Here is a 25,967-nt window from a genome sequence, read left to right on the forward strand (position 1 = left end):
CTGGAATTTTCCTACACACTCCATCACAAGGATTTTTTCAGCTGTACTGGAAAGTGTTACCATAACAAATCACAGATGGTAATTAGCTGGTTCTTAACATTATTGCAGAAATAAAAATAACAAAGGAAGAATGCAGAATGGCTCTGGTGAGAAAGGAGAAGCAGTTAAAAGTACAAAACTTATTTTTTTTTAATTGTGTTTTTCTTCACAAACTAACTGCTAGGAACAGATTGATGAGAACTGTTCAGAATATCAGATTCTTTATTGACAACATCAGTAATCAACAGCAATCAGAGATCTCAAATTCTGATTGTCAACAACTTGTAACTTATTTCCTGCAAAAAGATGAACACCTGGGAACTGAAACAGGGTCTGCAGGAAGAACCGCACGGCATGACAGACCTGTGTTTTTGGAGATGTAGGATCTATAGGTCACTTCAGAGTATGTGTTAATAAGGCCAATGTACCTCTGCATAATAGTGTCAACCTGAACTAGTTTTTTTTTTTTTTGAGAAATCATTGGAGGAATTTAAGTATGGCAACGCTTATGTTCTTACCCTTCAGGCTTGCAGGTGGCTTATATATTTACATACAGTTAGGGTTACCATATTTTGTCCTCTCAAAAAAAGGACACATGCCCCGCCCCTTTCGCATCCTCGCCCCACCCCCTGTCACATATTCCCCTCCCCTCCAGGTCACATATTCCCCTCCCCTGCCCCCCCATCACCTCCCCTCCCCTTACTTACTATCTACTGCCCTGGTGGTCTAGTGACCTCTTCGGGGCAGGAAAGAGCCCCCTCTTTCCTGCCCAGAGCTCTGTCCTTGACCTGCATCCTTGGCCGCTGAGAGTTGAAGTCTCACGAGGCTGCTTCAACTCTCGGTGGCCATTTTGAATCCCGAGACCGTCACAGCAACAGGATGCAGGGCAAAGACAGCGCTCCGGGCAGGAAAGAGGGGGCTCTTTCCTATCCCGAAGAGGTCACTAGACCACCAGGGCAGTAGATAGTAAGTAAGGGAAGGGGAGGCTAGGATAGGCCCGCAGCCCGCCCGCTATTCTCCAGAAATCCGGACAAACGGGCGGACTGGTAAAACCCGTCCGGACGCCCGAACATGTCCTCAAAAAGAGGACATGTCCGGGTAAATCCAGTCATATGGTAACCCTACATACAGTAAGTATATTTTTGTTTCTGGAGGGCTCACAATTTAAAAAAAATTTGAGTTAAAATGGGATTTCAACCATGGTCCCTTGGTTTAAAGTTCACTGCACTAACCACTAGGCTACTCGTCACACTTGCTTCCTGCTTTGGTCCAAATGCCTGAGGCTGTCAGAGAGCCTGCTATTCCTTTCTAGTTTCACTTGTAGAGGAGAGGGAGGGGGACAGTAACCACTGGGGAATTATAGGGGTCATGCCTTAATCCCTGCAGTGGTCAGCTGCTCAAAGCACCCTTTGTTCCCATTCGATTATTGCTGTTGGATGTCCTGTTTTTGGGCCCCACCTAGTCCCACCCCTTGTTATTTGGATGAACCGCAGTGTTTGACACTTTTTTTTTTGCCTTTCTAAAATTGCTATTTGGACATTTTTGGCAGATGGACTTTTGGGGGGCATTTTGAGATATCCATGTGCTTTGAAAAAGAACACCATGATGTTCTATGAAAGAAAAAGACAAATTAAAACATTGTATCACTGAAGTCCACAAATGACAACATCTATCTGGGCTATAGCATGGACCGGAGGGTGTGCTTTTTATGCTAACTTTTTCAGGGCAAAATCTGGCATTTGAGGGCGGAGCTCCCATTGAAGCGTTTGGGAAACAGAAGCTTTCTGTCTGTTGCAGCTCAATATTTCTGCGCCAACAATATGTTCATCTACTTTTCATGGCCACAAATTCGTCTCTTTCACATATGTGAACATAATTTACAATACCAAGGATCATGGTTGGGCTACACACATTGTAGGCACCATTATGAGTATCCATTATAGATATGGTCATGTTGCACCAGGTGAACTTTTTGAAGCTAGTACGGGCTTTCTTTTGGGACATGTCATTCGGAAAAATAGCCATGCAATCTCAAATGACTTGATGATGAAAAGTTACCCAGTCAGGAGCATGAGGTCTCAGTGAGGCCTTCACAGAGAAGAATGTGAAAAATAAAGGACATTTTAAAATGTCCAAAAAACCTAAGGCTCTATTGGGAAACACACCTCATGACAGCAACAGGACTCTAAGATTTGAAACTTACAAAATACATAAAAGTAATTTGGTACACAAAACTCTGACAAAATGTGGTGTGACAGTGGGAGGCACAAAGTGATAAGCATGCATGGTGAGCTGCTTCAAAATCGCTAGAAACGTAGGCTAAAGTAGTTTTCCCACACTGGCTCTACTGCTAATGTCTCTCATGTTGTGAGGACTTAGTATCCTGTTTGCCCTTGGAGAAAGTATTTTTTATATGGTGTCATATGGGAACATGCAGTGTGTGCACCCAAAAATTAGTGTACCCCTTTTTGAAATACTATGCATTAATTTTTGCATCTAATTTGCAGTAAGTAAAAACACTTTACTACACATTAGTAAAAAGGCCCCTAAATTTAATATAAAAATCATGAACAATCATTTACCAGCATCAAATAGATGCCACTGATCATATTCCTTTTCATTGACAAATGGCCAAGTTTATCACTACTTATCCACTTTAAGCCTAGGGTTAAAACAAATTGGGATATTAAGGCTTTTCTCCCAAGGTATATCAATAAATTTATCTAGCTTCATCAAAGCTCAGTGAACTGAAGTTAATGAACTAAACCATTGGATCCCTGGGTGGACAGCTGAAGGATTAGGAGACCTATTGTATATCTTAATACATTTTTCTGACCCATTTCTATTTCTTTGTTAGCCAATCTGAGATTTCATTTAGACACAATTGTATATTATTTAAATCATTGGAATCCCCATTAGATAATAGAATGATCAGTTGCATATCATCTACATAATAATAATAGTATTAAATTAATGTATGCAGCCTTTTTACTATTCATTAATATACTTAATATATTTTACAAATCTGTCAATAAATCTTTTGGAAAGAAATAAAATACAACAGTAAAATAGAAATGTGAAGTACAAATCTCTGGGCCCTGATGCATATTGGACGTCTAATGCTGTAGTACATCCATATGGCAAGGGGGCATGGTCTGGGTGTGTTTTGGATGGGACAAGGGAGGGCCCAAAATATGGATATCTATCTCCAATCACAGAAGGGGAAGGGACGTGCAAATCTAAAAAGATGGAAGTCGTTTGAACCTAGTACTTGTCATGTCCAGGTTATAGAAAGGCGCTCTGACAGAGTAGACCTCCATTGGAGGGGTTAAGGCAGAGCACCTCCTTAATCCACCAGTGGTTGCTGTCCCCTTCCCACTCTCCTGAATGTGAAACTGGTACGGGATATCTACTACTACTACTACTACTATTTAACATTTCTAAAGCACTACTAGGGTTATGCAGCGCTGTACAATTTACATAGAAAGACAGTTCCTGCTCAAAGAGCTTACAATCTAAAGGACAAATGTACAGTTAGTCAAGTAGGGGTCATCAAATTGGGGCATTCTAGATTTCCTGAAAGGTATAAAGGTTAGGTGCCGAAAGCAACATTGAAGAGGTGGGCTTTGAGTAAGGATTTGAAGTTGGGTAGGGAGGGGGCTTGGCGTAAGGGCTCAGGAAGTTTATTCCAAGCATAGGGTGACGCGAGGCAGAATGGGCGGAGCCTGGAGTTGGTGGTGGTGGAGAAAGGTACCGAGAGAAGGGATTTGTCCTGTGAGCGGAGGTTTCGGCGGGAATGTAAGGGGAGATGAGGGTAGAGAGGTAATGAGGGGCTGCAGACTGGGTGCATTTGTAGGTAAGAAGGAGAAGCTTGAACTGAATGCGGTATCTGATTGGAAGCCAGTGATCTGAGGTGAGGGGTGATATGAGTATATCGGTTCTGGCGGAATATAAGACGTGCAGCAGAGTTCTGAACGGATTGAAGGGGGGATAGATGGTTATGGGGGAGGCCAGTGAGGAGTAGGTTGCAGTAGTCAAGGCGAGAGGTAATGAGAACGTGGATGAGAGTTCAGGTGGTGTGCTCAGATAGGAAAGGGCGAATTTTGCTGATGTTGAAGAGGAAGAAGCGACAGGTCTTGGCAGTCTGCTGGATATGCGCAGAGAAGGAGAGGGAGGAGTCAAAGTTGACTCCGAGGTTGCGGGCGGATGAGACGGGGAGGATGAGGGTGTTATCAACTGAGATCGAGAGCGGAGGAAGAGGAGAAGTGGGTTTTGGTGGAAAGATGATAAGCTCGGTCTTGGCCATGTTCAGTTTCAGGTGGCGGTTGGACATCCATGCAGCAATGTCGGATAAGCAGGCCGATACCTTGGCCTGGGTCTCTGCGGTGATGTCTGGTGTGGAGAGATACAGCTGGGTGTCATCAGCATAAAGATGATACTGGAAAGTGAAGGAAATCTGAATGGGTGCGAGATTTCCTCCAGAGGCGTTCAGTAGATCAGGCTCTATGACAGCTTCAGGTATTACGGACATTCTTAACAGAGAAGAATAAAGGTCTGAATAACAGTATAATGGTTAGTGCTGTAGACTAGGAACCAAGGGACCCATGTTCAAATTCCACTTCAGTTTTTTTTTTTAATTTTGAGACTTTCAGGGACAGAAAAATATCTACTGTACCAATTAAGTTCAGGGCTTCTTTTACAAAGCCACACTAGCGATTCCTGTGCAGCAAATGAGAGGAAGCCCATAGGAATCCTCTCATTTGCTGCACCGAGAATAGGTAGTGCGGCTTTGTAAAAGAAGCCCTCAATTTTTTACTCATCTGTCCCGACAATATTATTCTAAATGCCTAGTTGGTCATCCAAATGCTCTTCACAAGCCTGAGGCAGGTAGCAATGTTCTATGATAGTCGATGGATGTTTAGTTTATCATTTACTTTTTTTGTAGGTCTTCTGAAATTTCCCACTAACTTTTATGGTGAAGTCCAAACTTAAAATCTTTTAAACCTTTATTCATGACCAAATATCCAAACAGTTATGCAAGTTTACTCTGCAGGGTATTTTACTTGCTATCAAACTACTTACACACCTGATTTTCAGATCCAGTTTATAGAGGTCAGGAAACTAGGGGTTCACATACTATTTGACACACTGTTTATTATTATTATTTATTGCATTTGTATCCCACATTCCCCCACCTATTTGCAGGCTCAATGTGGCTTACATAGATTTGATAACATTGTCATAGCAGGATATCGGATACAGTTAGTAATGTGTAGCGATTAAGGAAGGGGAGAGGGAAGAAGGAAGAGAGTTGTTAGGGTAGTTATGGAAGGTGTGTGTTCATAGTTGAGTGGACTTAGTGAGGTTATATGTTCTTATTGTAGGCCTTGTTGAAGAAGAATGTTTTCAGAGATTTTCGAAAGATAGATGTTTCTTTGATTGCTTTCAGGTCTGTAGGTAATGCATTCCACTTAAGTGCAAGGGTCTGGGACCAAAGAAATACATACAGTTAACTAGAGCATGCACTTAACCATTGTGACCCAAAGAAGCTGTTTATTATAAGTATAGTATACAGTCTCCGTTAACTGACGTTAGGCTTACTTGAATCAGTCATAGTCCTCTGTACACTCTTGTGTCTGTGAGTTCCATAGACTACGCCTGCCAGACGGTAAAAACTGTCATAGCCTGACATCCAGTGGCCTCCAGATAGGCCCGCACGGTGTTGAGACTCTCCAATGACAGGAGGTTGTTGAATTTCGTCAGCATGTGCCTCGCTGCTCATTTCATCATTTTTCATCATCAGCCGTTGCCTATGTGTAGGTACATATCTCGACATCAGTGCTGTCGTCAGCTGTTTGTAGATCGTAATCAACAGCTATGTAGTGATGAAACTCCTCTTCAGTAACACCGGCTGGGAAGTCAACATCCTGTTCATCTGACACGTTTGCAACAGCTGCATCTGTTTCGTCCCTCTCCACATCCCTAACAAAGCTTGTCCGCTTGTAACAGTTCACAATGGTTGCCTGTGTAACATGATTCCAGGCTTCTTTCTGCATATGTAGGGAATCCAACAGTGATAGATTACGAGCCAGTTCAACAGCACGTTTATCCTTGCCAGTCTGGTCATCCATTAACGCTCATCAGATGACGTAGCACAAGAGCCCGATAATGTTTTTTGAAATTGGATATTATGCCCTGATCCATAGATTGGATCAGAGAGGTAGTGCTTGGTGGCAGGAAGAACACCTTGACGTTAGACAGCCTGACATCATCACTGTGTGCAGCACAATTATCACAAAGCAACAAAATCTGATGCTTTTGTGCCCACATTCTAGTGTCTAACTTCTTTAGCCACTGCTTCCAAATTTCCCCAGTCATCCATGAATTTGCGTTAACCTCGTATGACACAGGAAGTCGCTTAACATTCTTGAAGCAACGGGGCTGTTTGCTCTTTCCAATGACGAGTGGTTCCAACTTCTCACTCCCATCCATATTGCAGCAAAGGAGGATCGTAAGTCGGTCCTTCGACGTTTTACTTCCTGTAGTTTCGGCTTGTTTGAATGCAAGTGTTCTATCAGGAATCGCTCGCCAGTAGAGACCGTTTTCGTCAGCATTGAAAACGTCATGAGGTGCAAAGTCGTTCAAGATGGTAGGAAGAACTGAAACAACCCAATTTTCAGCACCTTGTTTTTCACCATGCTGTTTCTTGAATTTTATGTTGTTCCTCTCCTTCCATCTTTCCAATCATGGCTTTGAATTCAGTTAGTCCAAGACCTTCAGCTAGCTGATTAGCTTTCTCCATAAGCAGTGGACCACTGACAGGAAACTGTCTGCTCCTGACTTGAGAAAACCACCGAAGAAAAGCATCTTCTACCTCCTCAGCTTTTCCCGCCCGTTTTCGTTTCCAGTGTGGATTTGTATTGTTTTGCCAGTCTTCCAGAAGCTGGTCTTTCTGTTTCAAGATACGTGAAATTTGACTGGGATTGACACCATATTCTTTAGCAATAGATGCTTGACTTTGTTTGTTTTCTAATTTTTTAAGAACTTCTATTCGTTCAGCCAGTGTTAAAGTCTTATAGTCGTGCGACGACTCCAACTTCAGTGTACACTCTAACAACATGCTTTCGCTTCTTCTACACGTGGCAGTTAACCAACGAGATTTCAAATTTACCACCCCTTTGTCACGCGCCAATCAGCTTACATATTCCGCGTGTGCGCTTATGCGGAGTCTTTCCTGCAGAGGAATGGTCTTAAATCAAGCATATAAGCGAATCTTGCACTTATCAGTGGTGCGCTAAACCGGTTTGTCCTCATAGAAATTGATGGCGCTAAAAACGGGACCGAAGTACAGCATGCAGTTAAACAGAGCATGCGCTTATCCGACATGCACTTAAATGGAGTGCACTGTTGTCTTATTGAGATCAACGTTCAAAAGCAGCTATGTGGCACTTGAACAGATAATTTTGACCATATACAGTGAATTGCTATATAGTGAAAGATAGCAACCCCAAAATCGGGCAAAATTTAGGCCATTTTACGAGCAGTGCCACTAGATATCTATTTTATGGTGTTTATTTTACAAGTGCTATTCCAGTTTCAGCTGTATAAACCGGCATTTAGACATTTACATTGCATACACATCTATGTCCTCATTTTACAAAGCAGGGATATACACGTCTAAAATTGAAAAAATGTACAAAGACAACTATGTTGCATTTGGCAAGGGGGTGTAGTCTGGGCGTGCCTTGGACCAGACTAGGGTGGCCTACATAATAAACGTATATCCCTCATTTCAGAGGGTCTTTGTCTAAAGTGATCAATGATGGGTTTGTACCAGCTACTTGGGACATCTAGGTAGCAGAAAAATGCTCCATTGGAGGGATTAGGGTAGGTCACTCCCTTAATCCACAGTGCCTGATGTCCCGTCCCAAAAGCAAAACTTACAAGGGATATCAGGCTGTCTAACAGCTTCAAGAAAAATAAACATTTATGCTTCTAAAACGGCTAACAAAACTGTTTTAATGTTGTGGCTTACAAACGTTTATAAAGCTATTACATACCATAAATGCTTATGTGCAGCAAATAAACATTTATGTGCCTGTTTTGACAGCTGATATTTTAGACATATATGTTTCAAAAATGGATGTTCCTGCCACACGTAACCAGTGCAGAAGTGTTAATTTCTTCATCTACTTCAGAACAGGCTTTATGTCCCCAGATCCTGTTCTCAAATACTAGCAGAACTTGCGACATTCTGACCTAGACATCTCAACTTCATTTTTCTTTAAATATAGCTTCACATGTCTAAGTGATAAAATTCAGCTGCTAAACATATAGGTTATATACCTAGATGTCCTGCAAAAATTGCAGGTATAAGTTCAAATGTATCTAATTTAGATACTTCAAGTTATACATAAATATTCAGCAGTGCAATCTTAGCAAACAGCATCACTGAATAGCTGTTATGATTTGAAAAATGTATACATTAGACATTTCAAATTATATGTTCACAGCATAGCTGAACATTGACCTCATTGTGGAGGAGTGGCCTAGTGGTTAGGGTGGTGGACTTTGGTCCTGGGGAACTGAGGAACTGAGTTCGATTCCCGGAACAGGCAGCTCCTTGTGACTGTGGGCAAGTCACTTAACCCTCCATTGCCCGCCGCATTGAGCCTGCCATGAGTGGGAAAGTGCGGGGTACAAATGTAACAAAAATAAAATAAAAAATACATAATACATTACAGTGGCTAAAAAAAACCCCCACAGATTTGTTTTAAGACAAATCGGATTTCAATAAGCAAAGGTATTATGGTAAGAACGTGTAATTCTCTTTACTATACTTGGGGTTCAAAAATGTTTTCTAAGTACTATAGTAGATGATAGCAAGAAAAAACCAATTGGACCATCCAGGCTGCCCATTATTCCAGTGCAGATATTTCAGCAGCCAAACTTTGACATATGTGAACATAAGTTACAATACCAAGGATCATAGTTGGGCTCTACACATTGTAGGCACCATTATGAGTATTCATTATAGATATGGTCATGTAAAAATGTCCAAAAAACCTAACTAAGGCTCTATTGGGAAACATACCTCATGACAGCAACCAGACTGGAAGATTACAATTTTGGCAATTTTTGGAAATGGAGTTAATTTGGGTTTGCTTTGCTATGTAAATCAGTGAACCAAACTCCTTATCTAATACATTTAAAATTGTATTTTTTGATAGCAAAATATGAAAAAAAGTATAAAGCTGTGAAGACCTTTGCAAGGTACTGTATGCTCCACTTAATTTCATTTATTGTTTTTATAGCCTGTCATATCCACCAAAGGGTCCTAGATGGATCACAGCATAAACACTCATCAAGTACAAAAATGTGATTAACAATGGCACAGATGTACATTGCAAAACTTCCAGGCCACACAATTTCTAGGCATTCCAAAAGCCTGCCCCCCCCCAAATTAAAAAAAAAACAACCCCAACATGCTTGCAGATATTTTGTAAGTGAAGAATAACAGGATTCCATCCTTAGAGAAATACACAGCTCCACAGCAAAGTTCCAATGAATGAAAATGCAGCATATCTTGTGATGGGCAACCTGTCTAGCAAGAAAGAAGAAATTACCAATTTTCTGGTGCAGCTGGCATTCCGATGTAGCTCCCATTTGGGGCATATAAAACCAACAGCCTCCATAAATAGTCTACACTCTCACCAGCCAACAACCTAAATAGAATAGTACAAACCTTAAATTATGCTCGCTGAACTGGCAGCTAGAGAAGGTCTTTCAGAAGCAGCAAATCACACTAAAAATCTTGCAACTTACAACTGAAATGAAAAAAAAAAAAGAAAAAACAAAAACAGAAAACTATTCAGGAGATTTATTGTATTCCCTCCTTTTTTAAAACTCCTTCAGAGCATCTTCTTATCCAAATCACTTGACACTAGCAGGTGTCAGAAACACTTATCTCTGCAGTTCTTACATGAAACAAATACACAAAACCAAATTCTGATCAAGATAACAGGGGCTCATGGTACTCCATCAATATAAGCAGTTTTATAGTTCCCTACTTCAGGATTCTTTTAACCTTTTCCTAGATAATGTAAATTTGCAGTTTACATTGTAGACTGCTGTTGATAAAATCCTTTCCAAATCAGATTTCACCAGCTAGTCTGCACCATACAGTTTTAAATGATCCAAGTTTCATATGTTATATAAGGATATATAATTGCACAACTTCCCTCCATTAATGGTTTATTTAATTACCCCAAAGCAAAACAGGTCTTACTTGAACTTGGTCTCCACATCAGTAGCAGCCTTCTGGTACTGTTCTGTAGTGAGTTTGTAGAACTGATCACTCTGAAAAAAACACAAAAATACAATGTAATCCCTAAAGATGAGGATGGATCACAAATACAATCTAAGGTATTCCCATTTTTTTTTTTCAGATGTCTTTTTATTCAAATTTCAACCATTTCCAATTGTTCTTCTATAACTTTCTACATCACAATTTAACCTCTAAACAAAGAACAAGCTAAGAACACTCCCTATTCATAAGCTCCACTCCCGCCATTGTTCCTTACCCCCCTCCTTGTAACGCACATCTTCCAGCTCAGACACTGCACAACACTCAATTCCACTCCATCAACAGTCTGGGCTCAATGCAACAGTATTTCTACTTCTAATGTTATCAATAGAAATCAAACAAAATAAAACATGGAAAAGAAAATAAGATGATACCTTTTTTATTGGACATAACTTAATATATTTCTTGATTAGCTTTCGAAGGTTGCCCTTCTTCCTCAGATCGGAAATAAGCAAATGTGGTAGCAGATAGTATATATAAGAGAAATATCAAAGCATTACTTTGACAGTCTGACAGAGTGGGAGGGTGGGGGTATGCATGGGGACATCAAAGCATTTCATTGATATTCTAACAGGATGGGTGTTGGTAGGTGAGAGGAGGGTAATAAACAGAGAAATAAACAGAGAAATACAGCTTTATGTTTTATAATGAGTTAGAAAACCCAGATCTTTATTAAGTCCTGTTTGTTGGGTGTCAAAATATTCAATCATTCTTATTTCAAAGGTCTTACGTTCCTGTATTGTTTTAAAACTACCTTTCAGTATTCTTACTGTGAAATCACTGGTGCAGTGTTCTGGTCTTGTGAAGTGTTGGCCCACAGGGGTGGGGGCCTGACTGGCACCGGCTATTTTCATGTGATGTCTGTGTAGATTGAATCTTGTCTTAAGCATCTGGCCTGTTTCTCCAATATAGCATCCTTCGTTACATTTTTTACACTGAATGATATATACCACATTGGAAGATGAGCATGTAAAATAGTCCTTTATGTTGAATATTTTTCCTTTGTGAATGACTGTGGGGTCTTGTGAAATGTTTTGGCATAGTTTGCAGCTGGCTGTGTTACACGGAAACGAGCCCTTTTCTTTTTCCGTCTGTGTTGGAAGTTTACTTCTGATCAGCTTGTGTTTTAAATTTGGTGGCTGTCGGAAAGCCAGCACTGGTGGGGATGGGAATATCTCTTTCAGTAATTCATCTTCCTGAAGTAGTGGCTGTAGGTCTCTTATGATTTTCCTCAGTTTCTCCAGCTCTGGGATGTATTTCACTACAAGGGGAATTCTGTCTGTGGCTTTTTTTTCTTTGTACTGTAGCAGATTTTCCCTGGGTGTTTTGAGGGAGGAGGCAATATTCTTGGAGATTATTTTGGGGTTGTAGCCTTTCTGTTTGAAGGATGCAGTCAGGGTTTCAAGGTAACATAGTAGATGACGGCAGAAAAAGACCTGCATGGTCCATCCAGTCTGCCCAAGATAAACTCATATGTGTATACCTTACCTTGAATTTGTACCTTACCTTGAAATTGTACCTGTCTTTTTCAAGGCACAGACCGTATAAGTCTGCCCAGCAGTATTTCCCGCCTCCCAACCACCAGTCCCGCCTCCCATCACCGGCTCTGGTACAGACCGTATAAGTCTGTCCTCCCCTATCCTAGCCTCCCAACCACCAACCCCTCTTCCCCCCACCTGCTCCGCCACCCAATTTCAGCTAAGCTTCTGAGGATCCATTCCTTCTGCACAGGATTCCTTTATGCATATCCCACGCATGTTTGAATTCCGTTACCGTTTTCATCTCCACCACCTCCCGCGGGAGGACATTCCAAGTGTCCACCACATGCGGGAGGTGTCTGTCTCTATCCTCTGGGTCCGAGCAGATACGGTGGTATCTTGTGGCTTGGCTGTAAATAATGGATCTTTTTGTATGTGAAGGGTGGAAGCTGGAGTTGTGGAGGTAGCTGCATCTGTCTGTAGGTTTCTTGTATATAGATGTTTGTATACAGCCATCACTGATTGAGACTGTGGTGTCCAAAAATTGACTTTTTCTGGGGAGTAGTCAATTTTGAATCTGATTGTAGGATGGTATGTATTGAAGGAATAGTAAAATTGTTTCAGAGTTTCTTCCCCCTCCGTCCAAATCATAAAAATGTCATCGATGTACCGGTAGTATTTTAGAGGTTTGGTCTGGTATGTATTCAGAAATGTGTCTTCCAGCTCAGCCATAAAAAGGACGGCATATTGGGGTGCTGTCCTGGTGCCCATTATTTGTAGATAGATATCATTGTTAAAGAGGAAAGAAGTTGTGAGTTAAAATGAATTTGATTAATTTTGTAATAGTTTCTGGTGAGTATTGATGGTCCAGTGTGGATTTTTTTAGGAGTCTTCCACATGCAGCTATGCCATCCGCATGTGGAATGTTGCTGTATAGTGATTCTACATCCATCGTGACCAGAAGGGTGTTTGGTGGTAATTGTTTGATATTTTTCAATTTATTCAGAAAGTCTGTGGTGTCTTGTATGAAGCTGTTAGTTTTGTGCACAAGAGGTTTCAGAATTCCCTCTATGAGTCCAGATATTTCCTACATGAGCGTGCCAATACCTGATATGATTGGTCTGCCCGGGTTTCCAGGTTTGTGGATTTTGGGTAACATGTAGAATGTGCCCATAGAAAGCTGGTTTGGTATGAGTTTCTTCAGATGTGGCTGTGCTTGTGTAGGAAATGTTCTGATAAGATCTTTTAGCTGCTTTGTATAATCCTGTGTGGGGTCCTCTGTTAGTTTCCTGTAGTATTTGTTGTCTGAGAGCTGTCTGTGTCCCTCTTCAATGTATTTTTGTGTGTCCATAATTACCACTGCGCCTCCTTTGTCTGCGGGTTTGATGATAATGCGTTTGTTAGTTTGTAGAGTTCTTATGGCCGCTCTTTCTGGTGGGGTAAGATTGTACAGAATTCTTTTTTGTTTGTTGGAGAGTTGTGATTTAACCCTATGTCTGAAACTTTCTATGTAATTATCCAGCTTGTAGTTTTGTCCCTCCTGTGGGGTGAAATAAGTGTTCTTTTGTTTAAGACTGTATTCCGGTCTGTTTGGTGTCCCTCTATTGTGGAAATGTGCTCTAAGAGTGGACTAACACGGCTACCACACCTCTCTACTTCTAATGTCATATTCCACTTCCGAAAAGAATCTCAAACTTTCAAGAAGCTGCTCAACTTATTCTGACATTGAGCTGTAAGCTTAGACATTAAATAAATATGGTCCAGTTTACACAATACATGACTGATCGGCAGCACTTCATTTTGTTTCCATAAAATGTTTTGTACTTTTTTGGGGATCTTGACAGGTATTTGTGACCTGGATTGGCCACTGTTGGAAACAGAATGCTGGGCTTGATGGACCTTTGGTCTGTCCCAGTATGGCAATACTTATGTACTTATGTGGCCACTACTCTTTGAGAGAGTTGCTACAGTATATATGTTATTAAGTTAAAGATTTATAGGTTGCTTAGTATTCTCTCTTTTCTAGGGTTCTCTCTAATCCTCCTCCCACTTTTTTTTTTATAAACAGGAGTGTCTGGTCATATTGACCCTTAAAGCAGCATAGATACTGGAGATTCCTCCAGATCTATTTGGGGGCTCTTTGCCACAAAAAATGCTTAACTTTGTTATGCTAGATCAACTCCCTTCCTTACAATTCATATTCTTTAGTAAGTCATTGTATTCCAGGATTCACCCCGCCCCCAAACAAACTGTATCAATGACCTGAGGCCTTTGTCTCACAGCCCAATTTTCAAGCTTTTACCCACTTTCTAGGAGAAATCCCATAAAGGGTAGGACCTAACCACCTCTTGCTCTAGACATACCCACTGTTTATACTCCTGCGCATTTCATTCTAAAAGCTCACTCAACTGTGCAGCCTGATAGAACAGCTGAATGTTTGGTACACCCATATCCCCCTTCGACTTTAGACTTTAGACAAATTCTCTCTATAGATTCTGAGATGCTTTCATAGATATATAGGAACACTTTCCAGTGTAGTTTCTGGAAGAAGTTCTTCGGGATTCTTAAATTTAAAGCCCTTACCAGGTAAATACATTCTGGTAGCATCATCATCTTCACTGTATTTGCTCTTCCTACTCAGGAAAAGTTTAGGCCCTCCCAATAATCTAGTTCCCTCATAAATTCCTGTATTAATGATGGGTAATATTTTTCATAGAGTCTTCTAGGTCTGTAGTTATGTTAATCCCTAGATATCTAATAAAGGTTTTGGATCATCTAAATAGAAACTTCTTCATCCATTAGATTTATATTCAAAATTTCAGGCTTTGCCATATTCACTTTGAATCCTGAGATCTTCCCAAAGAACGTTCTCGCATATATAATCTATATAAATAAAATCCCCCTCAGACATTCTGAATCCCCCTCAGACGTTCTGAAGCTCACCTCTCTCCAACTGTGGCTCCTGACCTAGGCTATTCGGACTCCCGCACTCAGCCACGCCCATCTGCGCCCTAGGCCACGCCCCATCTGGACATAAAAAGCACTCTCAACGTTCCATTGACCATTGACGTCAATGAAGCCAGTTCGTTTGTTCGAAGCTCTGTAGCAGCAGATGTGGGCCCCGCCCTCGCGTCAAACGTAATGACGTTGAGGGCGGAGCACATTCAAGGAGCCAATCAGTAGCCGAAAGCAGGAGAGAGGCCAGGTTCACACTCTCGCACAGGACGAAGAGGGAGGGCGGCAACACGGCGAGCAAATGGCTGCGGCGAGTGTCCAATGTGCAGGAGGCGGGTGAGGGCTCGGGGTCGAGGACCACTGGCGACTCGGAAGCGGGGGGAGGGGGGGAGGAAACAGCACTGGCTATGACTCCAGCGCAGCCGTCATCCCATTCACTGAAAACAAAAGAAGCAAACCTATGACATGCTTCAGGACGTTTAATACACAGGAGTGGAAGTGACCCAAGCAACTGTACGGTAAGGAAGGAAGCCCATTGGTTAATCTCTGTTTCAACTCTCCCACGCAGCCGTCATTGCTATACACTCAAAAACAAGCAAACCTAGGAGCTGCTGCTTCACATTGTCGTTTTTAAATTGAGGACAAAAGGAGAGGGGACACAGACAGACCCTGCAACTGGGAGGGGGGGGACCCTGCAACTGGGAAAAAGGGACGGGGGGAACCCCCCTGGAACTGGGAGGGAGGGGGGAATCCCCCCTGCAACTGGGAGACAGACCGGGGGGGGGGAGACCCTTGCACATACTCTCATTCTCACACACACACTCGCACCCAGTCTCACTCTCCCTCTGTCACACACACACACACACACGCGCGCACATTCACTCTCTGTCACACACTCACTCTCCCAAACATACACACTCCGAGGAAAACTTTGCTAGCGCCCGTTTCATTTCTGTACGAAGGGGGCCTTTTTTACTAGTCATATATAATGTCCTCTAACAAACTTTAGGAGTTTGGCATCTTAAAGAGGATATCATCTACAAATAATATCTTGTAGTTACACTGTCTAATTTTATTATCCAATTATATTATCATTTATTCTTAGTGGCAAATAGGAGAGGGAAAAGGATACTGTTGTGTGACAAATCAAGGTAAGGTATACACAAAAAGTAGCACATGTGAGTTTATCTTGTTGGGCAGACTGGATGGACCGCGCAGGTCTTTTTCTGCCGTCATCTACTATGTTACTATGTTGTGTGTCCCTTGCTCTAATGCAAAGCTTTTCATGTTGTCCACATTAAATCTCATTTGCCTTTTGGATGTGCCCAGGTCTCCTGCCTCCCAAGGCCATCCTACAATTTCTCAAAATGCACAAATGATTTAACAGCTTTCATTAATTTTATGTCATTTGCAAATTTGATCACCTCACCCATTATTCCCATTTCCCGATCATTCATAAATATGTTAATAAGCACTAGTTCCAGTACAGATCCATTTAACCCTATTCTCTGTTTTCTATCTTTTACCAGTTACCAGTTCACAACATAACATTGCCTCCTATTCCATGGCTTTTTAATAGTTTCAAGCATCTCTAATTACTAGACTTTGTCAAAAGCTGTCTGAAAATCTAGATATACTACATCAACTGGCTCACCTTTATCCACGTTTATTTATGCCTTAAAAAAACATGCAGCAAATTGGCGAGACAAAATTTCTCTTGGCTGCATTCATGGTGATTCTGTCCCATTAAAACATACTTGTCTATATGTTCAGTAATTTTGTTCTTTGTCCCTCCAATGAACAGCTGCTCAATCAGGGCACCTTCTTGTACCCTAGACGTGCCTGAGGTCGAAATAAGGACAGCCTTCTTCTTAGACATACATAGATGTTTCTTCCCCTTCAGTAATCACTCGAATGTCCATACTTCAGGCCCTCCTTAATCCCACCCATAACATGCCCCCTTGCTATTTGGATGTACTGCAGTATTGGACGTCCCATTTCTATCTTTGCAAAATCAATACTTGTATGTTTCAAATACATGGATGTCTACTTCGGCCTTTTGAAATGTCCATATGCTTCGAAAATAAGCACCATAATGCTATAAAAGCACATTGCAACTCTAAAAATAACCCCATCCTTAGCAAAGGAAAAAAACTCATGTAACCAACGGCAATATTTTGTTGGAATGTATGTAAACCAATGCAGAGACATCAGATGCTACTACAAATATAAACTGACCCCAGTAAATACAAATCTCTCTTACTGAACGTACAGGACCATGTACCGTGTGACAATTTGTTCTCTCCTGATGGGTCAATACTTTGGCTTTTCATCTTGTTCACAGAGATCTGACTTTTCATCCAATCTAATTTTTTCTAACATTGCTACTCTGGGTTTCTAAGTGAAAATGAAATCTGTTCACAGTAACAAACCTTTTGCATATTTGCATCTGTGACAGTCATATCTAGATTTCTCAGCAGCAGATAAAATCAATAGCTATACAATCTGACAGCAGACTGACTCTGGCGTGAGAGTGGACAGGTCACCATTTGAGATGATAAATGGAGCTCTATCAACCTACTGCCCCAACGATGCTAACATTTGCTATAATCTTATTTAGGCTGCAATTTATCTTTCTTCTGCCTGATCAATAAAGATGAACACAACAGTTGTAAGGATCAATAGTCATTTTTTATCATTTTCAGGCAGAGAAGGCACTGTTATGACACAAAGACAATATTCAGAGTGCACTCATTTCATTTTTCTTTCTTTTCTTTTAAATTGTGGCTGAATGATCAGATAAACCGCTGTGCAATCTGAAGTTTAATCCAAATACAGGCTTCAGCTGTCATGCATCCATTTGTCATATCAAAAAAGGCTTTGGGATTCTTCTCATGTTATTCCCTAATATTTTATTACAAATGACATGTTTTCCCCTTGCATGAACACAAACTTATTTGAATGTTCAGTTTATCTACATATAACATATTTAATTCAAAATATTTAATAAGCTGATCTAGATCTCAGGTCAGTGATTGCACTACATAAGAATAACTGACACTTCATATCTAAGAACATAAGAACAGCCATACTGGGTCAGACCAATGCTCCTTCTAGCCCAGTATCCTGCTTCCAGCAGTGGCCAATTCAGGTCACAATTATCTGACAGAATCCCAGATAGCAAGATTCATGCTACTGATCCCAGAGACCTGCAGTGGTTTTCCCTATGTCTGTCTCCATAGCAGACTATAGACTTTTCCTTCAGGAATTTGTCCAAACCTTTTTTAAACCCAGATACACTAACCATTGAAACCACATCCTCTGGCAACAAGTTCCAGAGCTTAACTATTTATTGAGTGAAAAAATATTTCCTCATGGTTGTTTTACAAGTAATACCATGTAACTTCCTTGAGTTTCCTCATAGTCCTTGTACTTTTTAAAAGAGTAAATCGATTTGCGTTTACCTGCTCTACACCACTAAGTATTTTGTAGACCTTCATCAGTTACAGGAAAACATCATTTCTGTAACTCACCTAATGCCAAGAATTTGCAAAAGGCATTTACCTGGTAAATGCACCTTCCTTGGAATGGCTAATATGCATGGGGTTCCCGAGCACACAGTTTTAAGCAGATTACAAGGCTGTGTGTCTAGGTGAGGTGTGGAGTTGGGGGGGGGGGGGGGGGGGGGGGGGGGAGAGAGAAAACAGCGCATGTAGATTTGACAGCCAAAAAACTAGGGGCCCCTTTTACTAAGCCGCGGCAAAAAGTGGCCTGCAGAAGTGTGAGGATGTCTTTTGGGTGTGCGCCGGGCCAGTTTTTACTGCAGCCTGGAAAAATGGCCTTTTTTAAGGGGCCGGAAAATGGACGTGCAGCAAAATAAAAACCAGCGAAAGTCCATTTTTGGCCCGAGACCTTATCGTCACCCATTGACTTAGCGGTAAGGTCTCATATGCTACCAGAGCAGTGGGAAATAGGAATGCTGCGCAAGCCCACTGCTGTTTATCACCGGGTAAGCGCCATGCAGTAGAAAATAAAAAATATTGTCTAACGTTTTCGGCACGTGCCAAATTCAGAATTACCACCTGGGGCATGTGGTAGCTGGGCAGTAATGTCGATCTGGTGTGCACTGCGCAATTGATGCATGTAGGCCCTTATGTGCCTTTGTGAAAGGGCCCCAAGGTGTACTATTTTACCCCATCCCCTCCCTTTTGACCACATATACAAACAGCAGGTGCAAAGTAGTACTACAAAATACATATGGTAAAGGTATCTGTGTTCTTTGCACCTATATGGGTCTACTGAATATTGTCCCCTCCGTTTGTAACGCTGGCCTTCCGCATATACACTTTCAACATCGTCTTACACTTTACATAGAGGCCATTTACACTGGAAATACTGTTTTCAGCTTTCGCGTTGATTACACAATAGAGAGGTCAGGAAAAGCAATCATGTTTTTAATATTGTAGTGCCCCAGGTACATGGTGTTGGATTAAACATGATTTGTTGCAGTCAAAATGCAAACATCTGTTTGTATTGTGAGACCAGATTCTAACATCCTCCCCACCTCAAACTGTAATATTACTCTGATATGATAAAACAAAGTATAGTAGTATCTAGCACCACATACCACTATGACAAATAGTATCGATCTTAATGGTGTGCTGCAGTGACCTTTGCTTATCTTCTCTACAGAGGTAACATGAGGTTAGAAAGCAACTGAACCATAGTAAAGCCTGTTATGTATGTGTATGTGTGTGTGTGTGTGTCTCACAACATACAGAGATATTTATATCTAGAAGCAGAGATACAAAGTTGTAGATACCTAACAATTTTATTGTCTAATGCAGCTTGGAATAGAGGGAAAACAGAACAGTAGTTAAAGCACTTTACCAGGAGTCATAAATCAGCCTGGGACATATGTAAAAAGACTCTCCTCTGCCACTGATTTTTCTCTCTGGCCTTGGGTAAAACACTTTGGGAGCTATACACTATAACAGCACTTCACAGACGATGCAAAGAATTTTTTAGAGCACCACTAAAATGTAGCGTTCATAGTACACACATATCATTACGTATTTATTGTCAACATACTACTACTGCATAATCACTAAATTGCATGTGGCAACTATTCAGAGGCATCTTTAGTGCTGGGCACATGAGCCAATATCCTGACTGGTGACTCAAATCGCAACAAAAGCTGTTATAATGAAACTCTTAGTGGCTCTAGGCAGGACAGAAGAGGAGGAACTGTCAGAGTTTAACATAAGAACATAAGAATTAGCCTGTGTCAGACCAATGGTCCATCTAGCCCAGTATCCTGTTTCGAACAGTGGCCAATGCAGGTCACAAGTACCTGGCAGAAAACCAAATAGCAGTAGGATTCCATGCTACCAATCCCAGGGCAAGCAGTAGCTGTCCCATGTCTGTCACAATAGCGGACTATGGACTTTTCCTCCAGGAACTTGTCCAAATCCTTTTTAATCCCAGACACGTTAACTGCTGTAACAACATCTTCCAGCAATGAGTTCCAGAACTTAACTATTTGTTGAGTGACAAAATATTTCTTCAAATTTCATTTAAAAATATTTCCATGTAACTTCATTGACTGTCCCCTAGTCTTTGTACGTTTTTGAAAGAGTCACAAATCGATTCACTTCTACTTGTTCTATACCACTCAAGATTTTATAGTCCTCAATCATATCTCCCCTAAGCCATCTCTTTTCCAAGCTGAAGAGCCCTAACCTCTTTAGCCTTTCCTCACATGAGAGGAGTTCCATTCCCTTTATCATGATGTTCGCCCTTCTTTGAACCTTTTTTAATTCAGCAACATCTTTCTTGGGATACTGTGACTAGAACTACATGAAGTGGAGGAGTGGCCTAGTGGTTAGAGTGGTGGACTTTGGTCCTGGGGAACTGGGTTCGATTCCCACTGCAGGCACAGGCAACTCCTTGTGACTCTGGGCAAGTCACTTAACCCTCCATTGCCCCAGGTACAAATAAGTACCTGTATATAATATGTAAGCCGCATTGAGCCTGCCATGAGTGGGAAAGCGCGGGGTACAAATGTAATAATAATAATGAAATACTCAAAGTGAGGTCACATCATGGAATGATACAGAGGCATTATAATATTATTTTGTCTTAATTATCATCCCTCTCCTAATAATTCCTAGCATTCTGTTTGCTTTTTTTGGCTGCTGCAGCACATTAGGCAGAAAATTTCAGTGCCTACAATAACACCTAGATAAGTATATAAGTATTGTCATACTGGCACAGACCGAAGGTCCATCAAGTCCAGCATCCTATTTCCAACAGTGGCCAATCCAGGTCACAAGTAACTGGCAAGATCCCAAAAAAATACAATTCATTTTATGCTGCTTATCCTAGAAATACCTGTTAAATGATTGTGGACCGTCACTCTGTCCCGTAATACAAAATACCAAAAGATATACACAGAGTGTGTGAATGCAAATATATTACCCCTAAGGGCTATTTGACTAAGGTGAGGAAGAGTCTCATATGTAATCCACGATAAGAATACTTTCATTCAACAAGTGAATCAATTCTTCGTGTTCATGTCTTAATCATTGACTCAGCCTCCACCATCCTAACTATACTACCAAAGCAGCGACTTACACAAAATTCTCTATATATTAATTAATGTACACTGCACTTATCTTAGGCAGGTTGGTGCGCTCTTAAACCCCGACAGGTCCCCGTTTCGTATTCACTTTATCAAGGGGGAGTGCCACCAATTCTGTCGATACAAAAGAGAAAGAGAAAAAAAGAGGGTGAAGTCACCTACGCATTAAACACAGCCCTCTTGTTATAACCTATCTCAATATTTGCATTTTTTAACTTTTTAACTATATTTGCTGATGGCTTACCCGATTACTGCCCCAGACATGTATGTGTGCTGTCTTGTTATAATAAATCAAAAAGGCGACGGCATCTTTTTATTATTACTCACGGCAGGAAACAGCTGATGGTATCACGCTGACCCTCCGTGTGTAGTGTATCTCTTAAAGGAGTAATCACTTATTAAAGCTGCCTTAAGAAACCGTAATTTACAAAAACTGATTTGAGAAAAACTAATTTATAAAAAAGCTAATTTAATTTAAGGAAAACAACTACGACGAACCCTGGAAAACATCATGGAGGGAACCTAAAGAGAACCTTGGGGGAACCTTGAAAGAGGTGTATCAAAAGAAACTGCCCCATTGAATATAAGTGTTTAAACCTGTAGGTTCTATTGTACCCAATGTAAAAATCCAAAATGTTTCACGCTGTAAGACTCTTCTATTGAAATCACCACCTCTCTTCAGGGGGGATACTTGCTCAATCACCATACACTTTAGATCTTCTATGGTGTGCTTGTGGGACACCCAATGTTGGACTAGGGGTGCCCCTAAGTTCTGAGCGTTTATACGTGATTGGTGTTCAATCAATCTTTCATGTAAAGATCTGACTGAGTTTCCAATATAGTATTTGCCACATGGACATACAATGTAGTAAATAATACCCACTGAGCGGCAAGTAGTACACCCCTTCAATATAAATGTTTTATCATTACAGGTAAAACTTGTGCCTTCAATGGTTGCCGGACATGTTTTACAGCGAGATTTCATACATTTGTAATGTCCTGTAAGTGTATCATCACTACTGTTACTTGATATAATAGGTGAAACAGCAGGGCTCAGGATCTCCTTAAGATTTTTGGAACGTGAAAATGCAGTTCTTATTTTGTAATCCGCAAATATGGGATGAGATCTAATAATGTCCCAGTGTCTTCTAACTATGCCTGCTGTTACTTCGTATCTTGTGACAAACGTCATAATGTGGTCATCATGCTTTTGTTGTTGTGTACCATGGAGTAACAAATCTCTATTGTTGTATTTTGCCCTGGTATATGCTCGTTTGATTACTTTGCGTGGGTAATTTCTTTGTAATAGTTTAGCACCAAATTCCTCTGAATGTATTTTATAATCCTCATCTGTGGTACAGATGCGCTTGAAGCGCAGGAATTGAGAAAATGGAAGACTCTGTCTTAATGCCTTGGGATGGCAGCTGCCAAACTCCAGGAACGTGTTTCGGTCCGTACTTTTGGTAAACACTTTGGTAACAAACTGTTTGCTAGATAGAAGAATCTCCACATCTAAAAAATGTATCTTGTCATTCGACCAAGTTAAAGTGAACTGAATCCTGGTGTGACATTGATTGAGCCACTGATGGAACTGCTGTAATTCTTCTGCGCTACCATACCAGATTACGAAGATATCATCGATATAGCGCCTCCAGATGCCCAGATGTTCTTTAAAGGGAGAGACATGCAGCCATTTCTTTTCAAACCATGCCATGTATAAATTGGCTAGGGTGGGTGCGAAAGTAGCTCCCACCGCCACACCGGATTTTTGCATGTAGATGACTTCCTGAGAACTGAAAAGTTATTACATAGCGCCAACTCTGCCAGTTCATATAAGAAACTGGTACAGGAGTTCCATCAGTGGCTCAATCAATGTATCTAGCAAACAGTTTGTTACCAAAGTGTTTACCAAAAGTACGGACCGAAACACGTTCCTGGAGTTTGGCAGCTGCCATCCCAAGGCATTAAGACAGAGTCTTCCATTTTCTCAATTCCTGCGCTTCAAGCGCATCTGTACCACAGATGAGGATTATAAAATACATTCAGAGGAATTTGGTGCTAAACTATTACAAAGAAATTACCCACGCAAAGTAATCAAACGAGCATATACCAGGGCAAAATACAACAATAGAGATTTGTTACTCCATGGTACACAACAACAAAAGCATGATGACCACATTATGACGTTTGTCACAAGATACGAAGTAACAGCAGGCATAGTTAGAAGACACTGGGACATTATTAGATCTCATCCCATATTTGCGGATTACAAAATAAGAACTGCATTTTCACGTTCCAAAAATCTTAAGGAGATCCTGAGCCCTGCTGTTTCACCTATTATATCAAGTAACAGTAGTGATGATACACTTACAGGACATTACAAATGTATGAAATCTCACTGTAAAACATATCCGGCAACCATTGAAGGCACAAGTTTTACCTGTAATGATAAAACATTTATATTGAAGGGGTGTACCACTTGCCGCTCAGTGGGTATTATTTACTACATTGTATGTCCATGTGGCAAATACTATATTGGAAAATCAGTCAGATCTTTACATGAAAGATTGATTGAACACTGATCACGTATAAACGCTCAGAACTTAGGGGCACCCCTAGTCCAACATTGGGTGTCCCACAAGCACACCATAGAAGATCTAAAGTGTATGGTAATTGAGCAAGTATCCCCCCTGAAGAGAGGTGGTGATTTCAATAGAAGAGTCTTCCAGCGTGAAACATTTTGGATTTTTACATTGGGTACAATAGAACCTACAGGTTTAAACACTTATATTCAATGGGGCAGTTTCTTTTGATACACCTCTTTCAAGGTTCCCCCAAGGTTCTCTTTAGGTTCCCTCCATGATGTTTTCCAGGGTTCGTCGTAGTTGTTTTCCTTAAATTAAATTAGCTTTTTTATAAATTAGTTTTTCTCAAATCAGTTTTTGTAAATTACGGTTTCTTAAGGCAGCTTTAATAAGTGATTACTCCTTTAAGAGATACACTACACACGGAGGGTCAGCGTGATACCATCAGCTGTTTCCTGCCGTGAGTAATAATAAAAAGATGCCGTCGCCATTTTGATTTATTATAACAAGACAGCACACATACATGTCTGGGGCAGTAATCGGGTAAGCCATCAGCAAATATAGTTAAAAAGTTAAAAAATGCAAATATTGAGATAGGTTATAACAAGAGGGCTGTGTTTAATGCGTAGGTGACTTCACCCTCTTTTTTTCTCTTTCTCTTTTGTATCGACAGAATTGGTGGCACTTCCCCTTGATAAAGTGAATACGAAACGGGGACCTGTCGGGGTTTAAGAGCGCACCAACCTGCCTAAGATAAGTGCAGTGTACATTAATTAATATAGAGAGAATTTTGTGTAAGTCGCTGCTTTGGTAGTATAGTTAGGATGGTGGAGGCTGAGTCAATGATTAAGACATGAACACGAAGAATTGATTCACTTGTTGAATGAAAGTATTCTTATCGTGGATTACATATGAGACTCTTCCTCACCTTAGTCAAATAGCCCTTAGGGGTAATATATTTGCATTCACACACTCTGTGTATATCTTTTGGTATCCTAGAAATAAGCAGTGGATTTTCCCAGGTCCATTTTAATAATGGCTTATGGACTTTTCTTTTAGGAAGCTATCCAACCCTTTTTTAAACCCCGCTAAGCTGTTTTTACCACATTCTCTGCCAACGAATTCCAGAGTTTAATCACACGTTGAGTGAAGAAATATTTTCAATGATTCGTTTTAAATTTACTACTTTGTAGCTTCATTGCGTGCCCCCTAATCTTAGTATTTTTGGAAACAGTAAACAATCGTTTAACGTCTACCTGTTTAATTCAACTCATTACTTTATAGACCTCTATCATATCTCCTCTCAGCTGTCTTTTCTCCAGGTTGAAGAGCCCTAGCCGCTTTAGCCTTTCCTCACAGGGAATCGACCCATCCCCTTTATCATTTTTGTCACCCTTCTCTGTACCTTTTCTAATTCCACTATACCTTTTTTGAGATGCGGTGACCAGAACTGCACACAGTATTCGAAGTGCGTGGGATAAACGCAAGGAGTCCTGTTTAGAAGGAATGGATCCACGGAACCTTAACGGAGATTGGGTGGCAACACTGGTAATTGGGAAGCAAAACAAGTGCTGGGCAGACTTCTACAGTCTATGCCCTGATCGTGACTAAAATTTTGTACTCCAGCCCATCCATGTCTATTCAAGGGGCTTCGACATTAGCTTCAGAAATTTTAGTACAAGAACAGTGCTGGGCAGACTTCTATAATCTGTGCCCTGAAAATGGCAAGGACAATCCAGATATACATATAAAGTATCACATACCATGGACCGTACAGGTCTTTATCTGCCGTTATTTACTATGTGCAATCGCACCATGGCGCAATACAATGGCATTATAACTACTACTACTACTTCTTATTTCTAAAACGCTACTAAACGTACGCAGCGCTGTACATCCTC

General features: G+C 40.9%; 1 protein-coding gene across 1 annotated transcript in view; it reads right to left on the reverse strand.

Annotated features, from left to right (window-relative positions):
- CHCHD3 (coiled-coil-helix-coiled-coil-helix domain containing 3) overlaps positions 1-25,967 on the reverse strand; it is a 449,808-nt gene that overhangs the window by 84,150 nt on the left and 339,691 nt on the right. The window contains exon 6 of the mRNA XM_030216571.1: positions 10,328-10,398. Coding sequence (XP_030072431.1) covers positions 10,328-10,398 — 71 coding nt within the window. The remainder of the gene's footprint in view (positions 1-10,327; positions 10,399-25,967) is intronic.

Source organism: Microcaecilia unicolor, chromosome 10, assembly GCF_901765095.1.
Source record: "Microcaecilia unicolor chromosome 10, aMicUni1.1, whole genome shotgun sequence".
NCBI classification, from domain to species: Eukaryota; Metazoa; Chordata; class Amphibia; order Gymnophiona; family Siphonopidae; genus Microcaecilia; species Microcaecilia unicolor.